Here is a 17,605-nt window from a genome sequence, read left to right on the forward strand (position 1 = left end):
ATTTTAAAGTCTATTCAAAGAGTGTGAGTGTATTATAATATATCCATAATTGTCAAAGAAGTCTACCTCAGTGTGCGCCTTATTCTTTCTTTGAACATGGTATATTACATTTACCAATAGTTTATTCATTTATTAGTTGTTATCATCATGTTTCATTAACATGTAAGTGACAAGTTCATTTTAGCCCCTGTGATAAGGAGTAACGACAATGTACTAATGCATTCACATTACAGGGTACCATAGCAATTCCACATGGAGCATTACTGATGCGCAATGAAGCTGGACAGCTGGTGCTTGTTTCTGCTGGACAACCAGGAGGGACAATTCATCCAGGAGGGGTTATCACCACCACTTCAGTTCCTATTACTACAACTGGTGGATTCAAAATACAACGGGTAACCATGCTGGCCTCCCTTTTTACAAAATTCTCTTAGTAATTAAGAGAAAATCTAGTGCAAATGTGTTTGTCTCATTTGTGTAAATATTATTGACAATACAACAATAAGAATTATTTATAAAATACAAGTCTGCTTGTGGGACGAGACATTTTATGTACACATATATTTCTATAATTATACATGGTTGGTTGCTTTTTATGAATTACTATTACATGCTGATTGAGGTACACAGCCATTGAGAGCATTAGGGAAACTGAGCATTTGCTATTCCTTACCAGTTGCCTTTTCAAAGCAACCCTGGAAATAAATTGTAACTATATTACACAGATACTGTAAAGCCTCAGAGCCAGATTATGACATCTGAGATCACGAGAATATGCCTGTTATAGAGCATTCAATCCAAAAATTTCTTAGTCACACACTGCCTTAGTTTATTAAGGTTGAATGTGTATAAACATTATGGTCACATAAAAACAGGATTTGTTTGCAAATACTTGATTATAAAAATTAAAACAAGCTGTCCAAAACAAATGAAATGTTGTCCACTACTCTCAGCTTTACAACTGTTACTGGCGCCTTCTTTTTTAATGCCAACTTTTTTCACTTATGGTCGAAAGATTTTTGAAAACTTAAGAAGTCTCTTGCTGCCAGCAAAAAATGCCTATTATCTGCAGAATGCTGTTCCCTATTTTTCATGCTAGTGTGTACATTCATAAGAGCATGGCAAAAGTGTCTAATAATTTTTTTTTTTTTTGCTTTAGCCCTCGGTGGCCCAGACTCCAGCACGACCAACAGGTACCATCGTTACCATCCATCCACCTGGCAGCCAACCACGTGCTCAGCCTGTCAGCTTAACCCAGCCATCTACTCCAAGAGTCATCTCCCAGCCATCTTCAAACATGCCATCTCCAGCTATTGCCCAGCCTCAGCCACCAGTGGTCACAGCAGCAGCAACAACAGCTGTTTCTGCTGCTGGTTCAGAGCAAAGTATGTCAGCCATTTCCTACATCACGTCTAACCAACATTTTTTTATATACAAACTTCTGAGATCATACTTTTCGTTTAAATACAAAATCTGAGACTGTATCTTTCTTTTAGATACATTTTTTTCTTCCTTTGCTTACATCCCCACACCATCTTCAGATACTGTTTTACTCACACAAGTACTTATTCTATAGGTGTATACCTCTGTGCTGTGAATGGGAGGTCTGGTTGCACAATGGTTAGCACCTGTTACTAATACAGTGAAGGTTAGATGTCCTGGCTTCAGCTCTCGTCTCAGGCACACTGTTCTTTCTCTGCATGTGGCATCTGCGTCCAGGGCTGGCTGCCTGGCCATATAGCCTTAGTTACTGTCTCCATGTAAAGCACCACCCCTCCCCAAACTCCTCTATGCTGTAAAAGTTATTCATGTCAAGGTTTATCTTTATAATTTGATTTGTTTCTTTCTTTGTATGCAGACAAGCTTATGCTGGAAAATGTGAAAAAATGTAAAAACTTCCTTTCAACTCTCCTCAAACTGGCGTCTAACCAACCTGCTGAAACAGTGCGCAATGTGCGAGATCTCATACAGGGCCTTATAGTATGTACACCTTTCTTCCTTATTTAATTTTTTTTTTAGCAGCTAGCAGATGAATAATTCTGATAAATCAGTCTAGCGTTAAGCTTTTAAACACTGCTTATAATTTGTTGTGATAATTCATATTCCAGGTGTCCCCTGCCTCCTCCTCACTGGGTCTCCACACCAAAAAAAAACTACTTACTGAAAAGCTTACAAAAGACATGTCTGGATCCCTAGCTATTATCACAGAAAATTGTAATGAAAGAATGAGAGACTGTAGATTTTGTATACTTTTGCTCAGAGACTGAATGGTATTTTCTGAAGTATGTAGAATGTGGCATAAGTTTGTTTAGTTGCCCTATAATATCAAGCATATGTGTGTTTAGGACTCTAAAGTGGAGCCAGAAAATTTCACAGAGCGACTGCAATGTGAACTTAAATCTTCACCACAGCCTTATCTGGTTCCTTTCCTGAAGGCATGTATTAATTATCAATAAGATTTTTTTTATCTCGATATTTTGATAGTTATCTTAGTCAGAAGGGTGTTTTTTATTTCTTAAACATAACATCTGATATCCTTGAAACTATTGAAGGCATTTTCAAATATCAAATGCTTGCTATTTTCCACTTTTCTGGCGTGTTAAATAGTGGAGAAAGAGAGAACAATTCAAGGTTAGCTAGTGTTGGTCTGGATCTTGTGTCCCATATCAGGGTTAGCCAGTGTTAGCCTAGATCTTGTATGTATGTTTTTATTGCATTCTCTGTTTATGGTGAAGTCAAAATTGCACTTTCATTGGTGTTAAGTAGATTATCTGTCATCTGTTCTGTTTTGTGTGCCTTCTTAATATCTATTTCCTTTGTAATTGAAATATGTTTCTGTTTTATGAAAGAAGCTGAAACATGGGTATCTTAACAAAATGTTCAGACTTGCTGAGTCAGTGACATAAATGTTTTTACAGAAAAGTCTGCCCATGCTGAGACAGTCCATACAGCTGGGAAAGTTGACAATTGATGGAATCAAACCTCCACCTGCTCAGATCCTAATGACTCCACCTGTACCTGCTGCCCATATTTCTGTACAGAGAACACCCCAAGTTGTCACCCCAGCTGCTGTAAGCCTTTGGCTTACTTTCTTTTTCTTGTTTTTTTTCTTGTTCACTTGTCTGAATTCAATTTCCCCCTCTTTCTGCAGTGACATTTTTTATGTGTTTCTTTAAATAATAAGGGGTTTATTTGTAAATAGGTGCAGACAAAGACCCTGCCACAACCACAAAGACCTCAGATGCCTGTACCAGCCACCGGGACACAATCAGCAAACAAAGTGGTTGTGCAGACCCTTCGCCCAACAGCACCAGCTGTAATGAACACCACCACCTCAACTGCAGCTGCTCCTGCCAGAGCCAAGACAGGAGTGGTATCTGCAGCCGTGACTGCAGCATTGCAGGCTCACACACAAAAGGCTGAGGCTGCTGGGCAAGCCTACAGAGAAAAGCGCAAATTTGAAGCCCTCAAGTAAGATACTTTCAAATTTTTTTATATTAGTATTTGCGTTTATGAGTCATTTTGCTTATCCGTTTACACTTATCCGTTTACACTTTGCTTATCCGTTTACACTTCACACGTAAACTATTTGTGTCTAAATGTCTCCATTGATCACAAAGCAAACAGAGGTCGATTGGCTGAAACCTGCTCTAGGTGACCCCATGTCCAGCCCTTTCCTTTCATCTCCCTTTCCACTGTTCTCCAAGTTTCCTTTGGGTGGCCTCGTTTTCTTCAGTCGTCTGGAGTCCATCGTAGGGCGACTGTGGAGAGGTCTGCTGCTTGCTGGCGGAGCACATGTCCAATCCATCGCCAACGCCTTCGTTGAACCTGCGTGGTGACTTGAAGATTCTCAGCTTGATCTTCTGACTGATGTTCTTTGCCTTCCATGTGCTCCTGAGTGAGGCGAAGGCGTGGCTGGCTTTCGCCAGTCGGGCTCGAATCTCCACCTCCGCATCCCCGGTGTTTGACATTTTGGACCCATGATGGGTGAAGCTGTCAACTTCCTCAATCTCTTCTCCATTTAGTTGGATGCTGTCTTGGACTCTGGCGTTCACTCTCATACTTTTCGTTTTCGTTTCGCTGGCCTTCAAGCCAAGGTTTCCAGCTGTTTCTGAGAAGGCATTTGTTTTTTCCTGCATGTCTTGGTGGCGGTGTGACAGCAGGGCAATGTCATCAGCAAAGTCCAAGTCTTCCAGCGTTGTTGTTGCTGTCATAGTCATGGTCCATCGGATCCCTCTCCTCTCACTGTCGGTGGAAGTCTTCATGATCCAGTCCATGGCCAGGATGAAGAGGAACGGCGACAGAATGCTTCACCCCAGTACTGACATTGAAGGGGTCTGTGAGCTCCGTGTCACAGACAACCTGGGATTTGAAATCGCTGTACAGTATTGCAACGACTTGAACAAGTTTTGCAGGGACTCATTATTGCCTCAGGATCTTCCATAAGGACTCGCGGTGGATGCTGTCAAAAACCTTCTCCAGGTCGATGAAATTGATGCGTGTTCCACTCGCTGCTCTGCTCCAGAATTTGTCCCACAGGGGTTGTAGATCTAGATCTCTGATTTCTCTTTCCTAGCGTTAGTTCCCATATAAATCATAAAACATAGCAATGGCAGAATCGACAAGCATTACCAATCAAAAGCGGAAAACGCAAAGAAAAGCATTCTCTAAGAAAGAATAATGGTGATTAAAAGGAGTTAGACTTCAGTCGCAACAGCAAAGTCTCTTAGTGCAGGAAAAAATGAAATTCAAAATAAAATCAAGGGGAAACGGGCAGCTCTGGAAAGATGGTATGGTGACGAAAGTGGAGATCAGAAATTATCTAAAATTCATGAAAGTGTATAAACAGTGATAGATGAACAAGTCTGGGAGTGGTTTTGTAAGGTAAGGCAGATGAAAATTCTAGTGACTGGAAAACTCATTCAGTAAAAGGTTTTGCGTCTGGCAGTGGCTGGAGGATTTACATTTTCCAGGCCTTGAATGACTGGCTCCAAAAAAATTGAATGTCACAACATTCACCGGCTATGCCTAAGCAACGATAGAAGGGATATCAGCCAGATCATCATTGACAATTTGCTTCATTATTTGCTGCATATGTGTAAAGGTTACGCCTCTGAGAATGTATTTAACACTGATGAAACTGGACTTTTATAAAGAGCAGTTCCATCCAAATCAGCAGTAATAAAGGGCCAAAATGCACCTTGGATAAAAATTGCTAAAGAGAGATTCGCCATCTTGATCTGTGTTAGTGCCATTGGCAAAAAACTGAGGCCATTGGTTACTGGGAGGAGAGCAAGACCAAGATTGCAAATCTTGTGTTAAGTATTTTTTTTTGGGGGGGGGGGGAATAATTGTTCTTGTAAGCAAAACAAAAAGAAAAGCATAGATCTGTGGACAAAAAGAAAAGTGATATCTAGGTCAGTCTCAATATTCCTTGGTTACAGCCAGGAGACACTTGTTCTTGCTTATTACAGTCCATATTTGTGCATGCAATTGTGTATGAATTCTAATTTTAATCGAGCTGCACCAGAATTGCCCTCTGGGACAAATAAAGTCTTTTCTTATATGTCAGCATTGGAGCCAAAAGGTTTCATTCTATTTGTTGTGTTATTGAATTTTGGGGGATTGGTAGGTATTATTATTCTTGACATTGACAATAAATGTAGTAGATTAGCATGCAATTAAAAGCTGGAGTAGAAAAGACAAATCTTGTTAGATGAAAGTGCATCTACATAACAACTTTAAAAAAAAATAAACCGCAGCAATTTGTTACGCTAATCTTCCTTTAGGTATCTGCATTGTACTGTTTGTAATTTGAAGACTCCACACACTCGGCTACATAAACTATGTGATTAATATTTTGAATGTCATGTTGTTGCGTGGCTATTAGCACACATAAATAGTTTGAGGGGAAAAAGGATATTTGCATATAAATGTAGTAAAGAAACTGTAGGTGATAAACGAGGACAAGGATGATTTATTGTGGTGTCAATTCATAATGTAATAATATATGGATAAACACAAGAAGACTATGTGTATTATGATCTGCTATAATCTTGCCAGGTTAATCAGCAAATAGATAAGCAGGGCTTCTGCTTACGCAAAAAATTGTGTACAGTATGCATTGAAAGTTCGGAGGACCTCTTCAATTTTCGTCAATGGGGTCCCATTCAAATTTGGGCGAAGAACTAGGACCCCTTAAAAATCTGAAGAAGGGGTCCCTGGGACCCCAAAGAATTTAGCCTTAGCAGAAGCCCTGGATAAGCTAGAATTTTTTAAAGGTAATTGATTAAATTACCAAGGCCACAAAAAAACAAGAGATTTACTTTCAGATGAGAGGAATAATGGTTGCACACACACATAAATCTTGGATACATTTTGAGTGTATGAAGGTGAAAACAATTACCACTACATGTATTTATTTTTTTCTTTTCCCATTGATCAAGAAGGAAACTTAACTTTTGTTTTTTTTCCCCTTGTTATCATTTAGTTACTTTTTTAACTAATGTTCGAAACCTAAATATCAGTATTACCTGACCCTGTACAGGTGTTTGAAGTCATGGTTCAAGGAATAAAAGCTGGATAGTTGATCTCCCTGTTAAGACCTCTCTCAGTTAATATCTGATTTGGGTGGATTTTAGCAAGAGAGGTTTTACTATATCATGTAGACTAACCTGGATGATAAAAATTTGAGGACAAGTTTTTTTGTTGTCTTTTGTGTGTGTGTGTGTGCCTGATTCAGTAATAAAACTGAGGGCTTTTTAGTGATCAATGCTCTTGATAACAGATTGCAGTTGTCAAAATAGAGGTTGTCTGCTGGTGGATATTGGTTATAACAAAGGAAGATCTTTAAAAATGATTCATCTGCACCTTCATTTTCTTGTAAATTATTATTTTACATTGTATTTTGTTGTATATCAAATATATTGGGAGAAAATAGCGAAATTATAAGAAAAAGCTTCTTTTAGCCCGTAGAGCATGTTTTTCCATGGGGTTACAGTTTTGTTTTTTTTTTTTTTTTTTGCTTTCCCAGAAGGATGAGAAATTGAGAAATTGGTCAGCCTAAGGGTAAATAGATCTGCTTATCTATACTTGATTGTGAAAATAAAGCATCTCTTTTCATTGCAGAGATGATAACGACGACATCAACGATGTTGCAACTATGGGAGGGGTTAACTTGTCTGAAGAGTCAAAGAACATACTGGCTACCAATTCGGAGTTGATAGGTACGCAGATCCGATCCTGCAAAGATGAGAGTTTTCTTCCTCACTCAGCTCTCATGGCTCGAATCACTGCCATTGGTAAGTGTATGTTGTAACCTCCGGACATGGAAGTGATTTTACACTCCTGGCCATCTTAGCAGTTACTAATTTTTGGAAGGCAAATAGTTGTGCTACTTATTTGTGGCATTTCTACCAGTACCGAGTCTTATTTGAAAGATATATAAAGACTGATAACACTTCATCTGCTCTTGTTTCTGTGGTATTTCTAGTAATAGATAAGATGTTTCAGTCTATTATCTCATGTTGTCTGGTGTGTAAAAGAAGAGTTGTGGATTCTTACACTACTTGAAGTAGCAGGAAAATTTAGCATTTTCTAAAGAAAAACAAACACTTCAGTTATCACTGATTAAAAATTTCAAACCATTTTTATTTTTATTGGTTGTTTCAGCCAAGAAACATGGTATAGACGAAGTATCAGCAGATGTTGTCAGCATCATTTCTCATGCCACACAGGAGCGGCTACGTACAATGGTTGCCAAACTGTCCACTATTGCTGAACATCGTGTTGAAGTGTATAAGGTAATTAATTTTTTTTTGTATGTGCCTCTTGTTCAGCTTTGGTTTGTTTTTATCTGCAAAGGCATTATTTTAAACTATTTTGTCAGGCTAAAGTCAGAGTGTTGTGCATTTTCTCTTGCCTTCATCAGGGCAACAGGACCGCATTAAAAATCTTCAATCTGTGTTCATTAGCATGGTGAAGTACAATTCATGCTTTCTTTTAGTGACATGATCATTTGCTGTGCAGATGGATGGGAGGTATGAGGCCACAACTGAAGTGAAGTCTCAGTTAAAGTTTCTGGAGGAACTTGACCGGTTAGAGAAAAAGCGCCACGAAGAGCAAGAGCGTGAAATGCTATTGCGAGCCATCAAGGTATGAATACTGCTGACGTGGAGAGATGTAGAGATGTCAGAAAATGGCACATATATTTTTATTTGTTGGTGCTGCTGTCATTTGTGAAACTTCAGTGTGAAACATTTGATTTTTATGGTAAAATACTTTTCACAAAACTTAACAGAAAATTTTCTCAAGTATTGACAGGTCACCAGACACCCTTTTTTTAAAATTCCAGAGTCGTTCAAAAAATGAAGATCCAGAGCAACTCAAGTTGAAGCAGAAAGCCAAAGAGGTACGGTGTCATTTAAGTTCCCCTCCTCTGTTTCAAGTCACTAGTTATTTGGGTCATTTTATTATCCACTCTGTGGAATAGAGAATCCCTTTGTTTGTTTTTTTCCACTGATTTTATTTTCTTGTTTTCCAACAGTTGCAACAGGCAGAAGCTGAAGAAGTGCGGCAGAGAGATGCTAATATGACAGCACTTGCTGCCATCGGTCCACGCAAAAAACGCAAATTGGATTCCGATGATTCTGGATTGATGGTGAGTGAAGATAAAAGGCATTAATGAGAGATGCATGTGTTAGTATGCATTATCCCATCTGATGTGTTGGTCATGCAGTCAGTTTTGTTGATGCAAAAGGGAGATGAATGGTGATCCAGCTTTAAATTACATGCACAAAGAGAGTTTGCCATGTATACAGGAAAGGCTTTGTGTGGACGAAGAACACGTGGGACACTCGAGTTGTGTGCTAATTTGGAAAACTCATTTACCTTCTGATAAATAAGCTGTAGTTAGCTTTAACAGCTAAATATTTAATAATAAAACGAAGAAAAAAGTACATGCAAGCCTATCAGTGCACATTTGCTGATTGTTCAAAAATCACAAATGTTTTTATAAATACAGATGCATTTTTTTAATTTTTATTTAAATTTTTTTTTTTTTTTTTTTTTTTTTTGTTGGCAGAGTGGTTCCATTGCCAGCACAATCAGTAATGGGCCTTCAGCTTCCTCTTCAAGATCCGTGGTGAGGATCGGATAATCTTAAAAAGAGAAAAATCTTTTTCATAGATGCCATGTTTTCTAAAGGGAAACGTGAATGTGGACTTTGCTAGGTGCATGAGATGTTGGGCACAAAGTACATGTGAATGTAATTTGTGTCATTTTGATGCACAGTCGTGTGAATGGTAATTGTAGCTAAAAGTCATTTGATAATATGGATAATATTTCTGTCCCAGTAATTAGAAATTTTGTCTATGAAGTAATCGTAGTGCTCTGTTCAAAAGTGACCATACCTACAGAGGCTATAACTCAGAGTTTGAAATGTATGTTCCTGTTTATTTCAGGTGATGTCACGACCGCGCATAAAGCGGGTAAACCTGCGAGACATGATTTTTCTTATGGAACAGGATCCTACACTTTGCAAGTCTAGCCTCCTTTACCAAACATTCCTCAAGTGAGTGCCTCCTTCCATCCGTCCCACCGTTATCTTCCACACCCTTTGGACGTTGTCCTTGGTGGCCTCAGGCAAAATACCTTTCTCCAAATCAAGGAGAGAGCATCATTGGCAGTTTTCATCTTTATTGGTGATCCCTGCTTCTCTTGTGGAAGTTGTTTTAAGAGCAGTGCTCACAGGCACTTGTTTGGTTTCTGCAGACTGTAGCATGTGTGCAGGCTGAACGTGAAATTGTGAGCATGGCTTCTTAAAGACAGAGCTTCAGATGACTGCAGATGTGAAGATCGCTGGATACTTCTTGATGGAGTTAATGACTTAGCACCTTTATTTGGTGAGAGAAAGTCACTGCTTCTGTGTGTGACCCCCCCCCTCCCTACAACCTATCATCTGAGCTTCGTGTCATCACATACACCAGTGCCTAATTTTTGTTGACATGAGCTCAGCATGTGCAGCTCGAGAACAGATGAACCTTCTCCAAGGCCTTGCACATTGCTGTGTTACCTGCAGGAACTGGACAGTGGCTCAGTGAAGGTATACCAAACATTTTTCCACACCAGCCATTGCCATCAATTCAAAATTCTGGGACAAGAATGCACATAGCATTCTGACTTGGCAGCAAGAACACTCTGGACAGGAATGTGCTTGTCTTGATACCTGCTGTGCTATCAGCTGCTCTGCTACTTCACATGGGAGCCAAGCTATATAGCGGCATTGGAATTTGCTTTGAATGGAAACTAAATGCAGGTTGTGGTTAGGTTACAGGGCTGAGCAAGAGATATTTGAGTTTTGCTTAGCCCACAAAGCAGCAGACAAGCTCCAGCCTGAACTAGGCAGTCTGTGTTGGTTTTGTCCAGCTTTGGGAAGCAAAGCAGCATTTTTGTGCTACACAATAAAGTGATCATTTCTGGTCACAGTTTTGAGAAACGCCCTGCTAAATTTTATATACATTTTATATATATTATGTGACAATGGAGTACAGCAGTTATAGCATGAAGGGACATGTGGCCAGGGCAGCATAACACAGAAATTAGAGACTGGCCAAAGAAGGCAGGACTGCAATATCGCCAGGGCAGCACAGGCTAACTGAAAGACAGAAAGGGCAGAATGAGTATTGAGTGAAAGTTAGGCAGTGTAAGAAGATCTGCAACATTTGAGAGTACACCAAAAATTGAATGCAGTGTTTGTATTCAGTGAAAACTGCACTAGGACATCACATAACATTAAGTTTGTGGAGCTCGGTATGACAGCTAGTGGTTTTCAGCAAAATTTTGTTCTGTGGTCAGTCTCGTGCTTCATTTTTCATGTCTTCTGTTGGTGCACTTGACTCTGGGATCTGAACTGACTTTTATTGGGCGTCAAGAAACACTCAACTTTCAGTACACATTTTGGAGACCATCTGGGCTAAACCAATATCAGCATACTGTAAAACCTTGTCGCTGATGGACAGAATACAACCCCCATGCCCCATGATAGCTGTTTGATATCAAACACCTGACGAAGGGTTTGACCAGCATGTTCAGGTATAACATGGACTGCAGAAGGCCCTTCAAACTTGTATGTGGTGAAAGTTTGCATATACTTTAGTTTTAAAATAAACTGCCTAAAGTGAGAATTTCAACTATATGAATACAAAAGAGAAATTAGCTGGCCAAATATGATGCAATTAATTTTTTTTATAATACCTGGGTGGGTGGTGGACAAATGCCCAGTCATGGAAATTATGAACAGAAAAATTGGAGGTGGATAGGGTGAGGCTGAAAAGAGAACACATGGCACATGCAGAAACGGCAGTTCATTGTGCTTGGAAACAAAAAGTTGTCATTTACCTGTCATAAACTGCCCCATCCAAAGCTGTGGTAGGATGATGTACATGGTAATGGCAATGACAGGGACATTTGTAATGACTGCAAGGACAGCATAGCAGGTCTGTTATTGTGTTTATATAGGAATCAGGTGATGATAATGACAGTGACATTTGTAATGACTCCAAGTACAGCGTAGCAGGTCTGTTATTGTGTTTGTATAGGAATCAGGTACCTTGTAGCAGACTAAGTTCTGTGTTAAAGCAAACCTATTATTTCCACAAGGCAGCAATACGAGGACATCCTGTCACTCCTGACTGTGCAAGTGCTTGTGTGTCAACTGCTGTAGACTTGGCTATATACAAATAAATATTCAAATGTTCACATACTACACAGCTTTAGGTAAATGCATACCTGTACACATTCTGTATACACAGCTGATTTTTTTCCCCTTACTCTCATGTCTTACGCTCTGATTATATGGCTTTTAGATGCCTGCTTGGTATAATGCACCGCGCACTTAATTTCATCACCACAGGCCATTGACATGTAATAGAACATCTTTATGATTGGAGGATTTATTGTGTGTGACACACTGTGTAGTGTGTGGGTTTGGTATAGAGTATTTCCATTAGTCTCTCCTATTTTTCCATTTTTCCTGCTCTATTGGAAGAATTTGCCACAGCATTTTTTTTTTGGTACCCTACTTCACAGACTTTGTTATGTATCAGGGGAGGTGGTCTGAGTAAGGAGTGTTTGGAGAGGGGGAGTACAAGACTGATATATATACTAGGGGAGGTGTCTAGGTAAGGAGAGACGATTGTTTGGAGACACAAGACCAGGGCTTCTGCTAAGGCTAAATTCTTTGGGGTCCCAGGGACCCCTTCAGATTTTTTTAGGGGTCCCTGCTCTTTGCCCAAATTTGAATGGGACCCCATCGACAAAAATTGAAGGGGTCCTCCGAACTTTTAATGCGTACTGTACGCAATTTTTTGCGTAAGCAGAAGCCCTGCATAAGACTATTGGTCTTCTTTCAAAGTCCTTTTTCTCACTTGTAATGCCTCTGATGTCTAACCCAAGAGAAGGGGTGTAGGATAATATAAAAACAAAATGCAACGTGAGAATTGAGACAGTTGTATCAAGCATCTTTTTGTTTTAATCCATTTGCAGAAAATAATTTTCTAGGATCTACACAGTAATCCAGAAAAGCCATCAGGACTATTGCATCTTACATGCTTGGGGGAGTGGGGGGTAATCAAAGAGTGTCTTTTGTGCTTCATGCAACTTTTTATTAAGGACTTTAAGGGAACCAGTCTGATGGCTCAGCATTTTAATTTGTTTTAGAATACTGCAAAGCATTTGTGCAACCATACCACCTATTGCAATTCGGCAATTTATCTTTTTGACTTCGTTATATTTTTCTGACCTCAGCATTACTTTAGCATAAGTTGGAGTTGTTGAAGTAGACAAAGGCTGCTGGCAGGATCTGTTCAGTAGGGCAAACACCAATGGTACAGTGCCCTGGTTCTTAGAGGCTGTATTTTTTTTAAAAAAATGTTATGTATAGCCAAGTCTGTCATGGCATGAGACTCAAAGAGCCCTTGCACAACAGTGTGGTATTGCATGTGACACTTGTGCCTTGTTTAGACAAATATATTTTATGGTACAGATTGGAAGGTAAAGAAATGTTGACACCCGCCACCCTTACCCCCATCTCCTCAAAAAATAATGTGGGAAAAGAAAAACTGAGGTAATGCTACAACATTCCTTGTCACACAGTCCTCAAATAATTCTTTCACTGAAAATACTACGTTAACAATATACAATATCAGGGACAACTTTGACTGTTGTCATTTCAGTGTGAGGCTAGCAGTTGAACTGTTCGTGTGCATAGAGGCATGTGGCAGGCACGACTTTATGGTGATATCTGCTTGCATGAAATGCACATAAAGTGTTCTTGTTTGTACTGTAGACTAAAGATAAATTATCAAGAGAATCTGTCAGTATTTTGTACATTGGTTTTGTACTGGCTGTATATATTCTTTTTAACATTCTTCATAGAGGATAAGTTGATGTTTTTGTACATGATGATTCAAATTTGTCTTGCAGTAAGAACAGATGTGTTGATTGATGTGTGAAGAAGATATGCATGTGCAGATGTATAGATCTATATAAAAAAGTCTTAATGAGTATAAAGTTAGTGTGGTGATATCAAGCTATAGTGTGGCTGATTGTTTTAGTCCACAGCGCTGGATACTTTTCTATGCATAGTATGAAATACCTTAAGCAAAACAGCAGGCATTGTGGTTACTGCAGTTTAGTACCTAAATGCCGTGGGGTAAGGATTTCAGAGGGAGGGATATTTGTAATTTTAGACAATATGTTAAATATCTAGGAAAATTTGTTTATGAAGTTTTTCAAGATATACAGTGGAATCTGGATAAGAGTGGCTCAGTGAAAATCATTTTTGATTTAGCACAGCGAAGGATTGTTGCAGCCATAGGTCAACAGTGATGCAAACAAAACAGGAGTGTCTTATTCAAGAATGGTCAGGGTTAGAGCAAGCTTTCTTCCAGCTACATTCAAATTGCTAAATGAGGTATTACACATACATTATTATTTCTGATGATGTTATGAAATTCAGCACAAATACTTTGGAGTATTTATTAGGATATTTCTCCTCATTCACCTGATTGACTGATGAGAGAGAGTGCACGGTAAATTCTCATAGTCTTGGATGGCACTTGTAGTAAATACTGGTGTTGATTCAGCCATCTGATGACTTCATTTTTAATGTTAGAATTAACTATCCAAAATAAGTTGCCCATTACTGCCTTTGTCCCTGTTCCAGGGCGCTCCCACTCTCTTGAATGTATTAAATCATTGTTTATCACATGGTTGGCGGCAGTGTCCCTCCTCCCCCCCCCCCTTTTGCTATGCATACACAGCCTGTGTCAGTCATGTACAGCCAGAGTAATGGTGCTAGTTCAAGTCACATTTTCTACTATCTCATTCCCACATAAGTCAGCTGCAGTCTTTTTTCTTTTTTTTTTAAAGTTCTTGGAAACTACCTATTGGAATGCTGCGTGATTCCTTCCTTGGCAGTCACAGCTTTTGTCTTCTTCCACCTCCTGTATTTGGTTGTTGTTGTGACACATTAGTAAAACAAGTGAAAACAAGAATTTGAGGTTGACTTTCTATTGCAGCTTACCTGTGCCCACTTCTCTCCCTTTCATATCAACGCATGCACACAGGTGCGGGGGTAAGGCAAGAGGCTGAGGCAGTTTCAGCACCAGGGTTAGCTCCCTGTGACATTGCATCAGTCTACACTGTTTGCAAACATTGCTATTTAAACTTAGCAGAGAGGTGGGTTCAACGCTAGGTATTTCTCACAGTCATACTGCACCTGTCTACACTGTTTGCAAACAATATTTGAACTAAGCAGAGGAGTTAATGAGGAAAAGAAAGCTTGTTTGCCATGTATGAGAATTCGCTGTCAAGTTTTTTAAATGATAGAAATGAAAATTGGCAGAGGGAATTTTCATTTTGTTTAAATAAGATTTTCTTTAAGCAGGTTTGTCTTGTCTAGATTCCACTGTACAGTCCATCCTCAATTTTTTATATTTGGCTTGGAGCTCAAATACCTCCTGATAAAGAAAATATGGAAAAATCACATGTAATTTAAGCATAATATTATTTTTATATTAGTGGTAGGTTCTCGAATAGTATGTACTGCAATAGCACTTTTGTTAAAAGTAGATGCTACATTTAAGCATGAAAAAAAAATTAAGCACTTTAAAAAAAAAAATGTAAGAGAGTGCGAATGCATCAATACAAAGCACTGTTTTGGAAATGCAAAAAGTTTGTATTGAGAATAACAAAGCACTATTTTTGCATTAGTAACTGAATGAAATATATAATGAACCTGCCTAATAAAGCCTGTGCTGTAACTTCAGGTATAGTTTCTTTTTTTAATGCTTGAAATTTTTAGTCTTTTAATCTAAAATGTTTTTTTAATGGACAATAATATCAAAAATTATTAAAACTGAGGATGGACTATTAATTACATCTATCACTGCCAAATGGATATCTGCTTATAAAACTCCATACCCACCCTTTACTCATCTCATTTTACAGGTCTTTAAAGATCTACCTAAGCGTTTTTCCCAAATGAGTCTGACAAGTATAATGAGCTCAGTAGCAGGTACTTTCCCAAACTCTCGAGTCATCAAACCCTCTCTCCCCTGTTGACATGTCATCATCGTTACAGCTTCTCACTGTCATAGGGTTAGACAAAGTTACAGCAATCTGCAGCACTTGCACCATAACCATATCCATAGACATCTGTGATGTCACACTTCTCTCCTGTTTTGTGCACGGTGATGTTGACAGGCTTGTACCTAGAGAACAGAAGAGAGTTGTACACTCAGATTTTGAGAAAACAGGTGCATACCAAGCTCATGTTATGATTCTTTTAAAAATCTATTTTGGAAACCTTTAAAGAATAGCCACTGACCCCATGATGATTATGACAGGAGAGCACGCTGATGGTCAGAACATGTGTTGCTATGGTAGCAAAGGTGGAAATGAGTTACTTTATAGTGATGTTGATGAAAGTGCTATTTTCGTGGCATAAATTGAATTACAAAAATAAAGGTGTTAGATAATTGATTTTTAAATGCTTGATATGATAATTCTGAAGCTAATCAGACTGCTAGTTTACTTCAATAAAAGTGACAGCAAAATGCTTAAAATTTTAAACCTTCAACTGATATTCTTATGTACTTTTAACTGTGAACATTTGTTATAAGATAGAGGCTATGATTTGCAGAAGTTAAAGGGGAAAAAAGATGAAATGAGAGTTTTGTGAGTGAAAGTTGTACTGTTTTGGGAGCATCCGGTGCTCTTTTATAGAGCAGAATTTGTATGCATTTTGATCATTTGCTTATGTACAGCAGCTAGGCCTGTCAACTGAATTACAAATGGTTCCATTTCTGCCATTAATATCAAAGTCTTAAGTATTGGCTTGAAGATGATTCATCAAAGAATGTGGATTGTCATGTCAGACTTAGATTGGCATTTAATATCACTTTCAGTAATGTAGTATGAAGATGAAAAAAAAAAAAATGATTGTACCAATTTGTTGGTTAGCAGAATTCCAGCAGCAGCCAGTAGCCTTAAATTTGAAGTTCCTGGCTAAAATGGTTATCAGGTTAATGAGGCCTCATTCTTCCTTCATTACAATATATGTAGTTGAAATCATTGATGTTTCCACATCATTTTTATGACAAAACATATGCAGTAGCTCCAGAACATGTTTATCAGGGAAACAGCCTCAGGAAAATTAGTTGCTGCATTATTTTGTTTAGAAATGCTAAGATGTTACAGACATTTTAGAACTGGGGCTCATTACTGTGCTGGAAAAGGGTGCATGTTTGTTTTGCTTGACTTTAAGCATAAAGAATTGACCCTTCAGTTCATGCTTTTGAACAGCTCTAATGAGAAGTTACAGGAAAACAATTGTATTAGGATTGTTGACTGTGAAAACAGTTGGTGTCTTGACTGTGAAAAACAAGTTTGCATCTTGGCTGCCTGGCTGAGACGAAGCAGCAGCAAAACTGACCAAGGCAAGTTTATGCAAAACATTGAGGAAAGAAAAACAGCATGTGTGTCTTGCATCACACAGTTCTTGTTCTATAAATAAAAGCGTTTATGGTGTGTAAATAGCCATTTTGTCACTTTGACTTGGAGCTTGTACATAGTGTGAGCATCGTGTAGACTACACACATTATACCTTTCAAGTAAAGGAATAAATTATGTGATCATGAGCAGATTTTTTTCATGTTTTGTTCTTTTTTACTTTACCCAGTCCAGCATGTATGAGTGGGGTTGTTTGGATTTTGCGCCCTATTTTAGTTCAATAAGTTTAGCCGTTCTAGTGCACTGAAGCTAATTGTCTTTTCTGTCATTTGTCTCAAGTCTTGAAGACCAACTCTACCGTAGAAGCACCCTATTAATCAGAAAAGACGCTAGAATTTGGGTTGGGATTAGGGGCTGGGTTAGTTTTTTTTCAGCAACTAGGGCTATATCACAGCAGTTGTACATGGTGTACTCCATGGCACAGCAACCTACGGGATGGCCGTCCGTCACGATGTTGTCCTTGTGCAGGTGACTCGTGGCTGTGGTCGAGTCGTCTTGCAGGGAGGAGCGCGAGTAGCCGCGTTGTTAGACG

At 38.8% G+C, this 17,605-nt stretch overlaps 1 protein-coding gene across 1 annotated transcript in view; it reads left to right on the forward strand.

Annotated features, from left to right (window-relative positions):
- Positions 1–17,209, forward strand: part of LOC112576488 (transcription initiation factor TFIID subunit 4-like) — a 19,512-nt gene extending 2,303 nt beyond the window's left edge. The window contains exons 2-14 of the mRNA XM_025258954.1: positions 234–395; positions 1,160–1,385; positions 1,859–1,980; positions 2,346–2,435; positions 2,919–3,071; positions 3,203–3,471; positions 7,129–7,301; positions 7,672–7,802; positions 8,029–8,154; positions 8,354–8,410; positions 8,546–8,659; positions 9,083–9,142; positions 9,462–17,209. Of these exons, the coding sequence (XP_025114739.1) occupies positions 234–395; positions 1,160–1,385; positions 1,859–1,980; positions 2,346–2,435; positions 2,919–3,071; positions 3,203–3,471; positions 7,129–7,301; positions 7,672–7,802; positions 8,029–8,154; positions 8,354–8,410; positions 8,546–8,659; positions 9,083–9,142; positions 9,462–9,575 (1,797 nt within the window). The 3' untranslated portion in view covers positions 9,576–17,209. The remainder of the gene's footprint in view (positions 1–233; positions 396–1,159; positions 1,386–1,858; positions 1,981–2,345; positions 2,436–2,918; positions 3,072–3,202; positions 3,472–7,128; positions 7,302–7,671; positions 7,803–8,028; positions 8,155–8,353; positions 8,411–8,545; positions 8,660–9,082; positions 9,143–9,461) is intronic.
- Positions 17,210–17,605: the final 396 nt, after the last annotated feature.

This window comes from Pomacea canaliculata, linkage group LG12 (assembly GCF_003073045.1).
Source record: "Pomacea canaliculata isolate SZHN2017 linkage group LG12, ASM307304v1, whole genome shotgun sequence".
Classification (NCBI taxonomy): domain Eukaryota; kingdom Metazoa; phylum Mollusca; class Gastropoda; order Architaenioglossa; family Ampullariidae; genus Pomacea; species Pomacea canaliculata.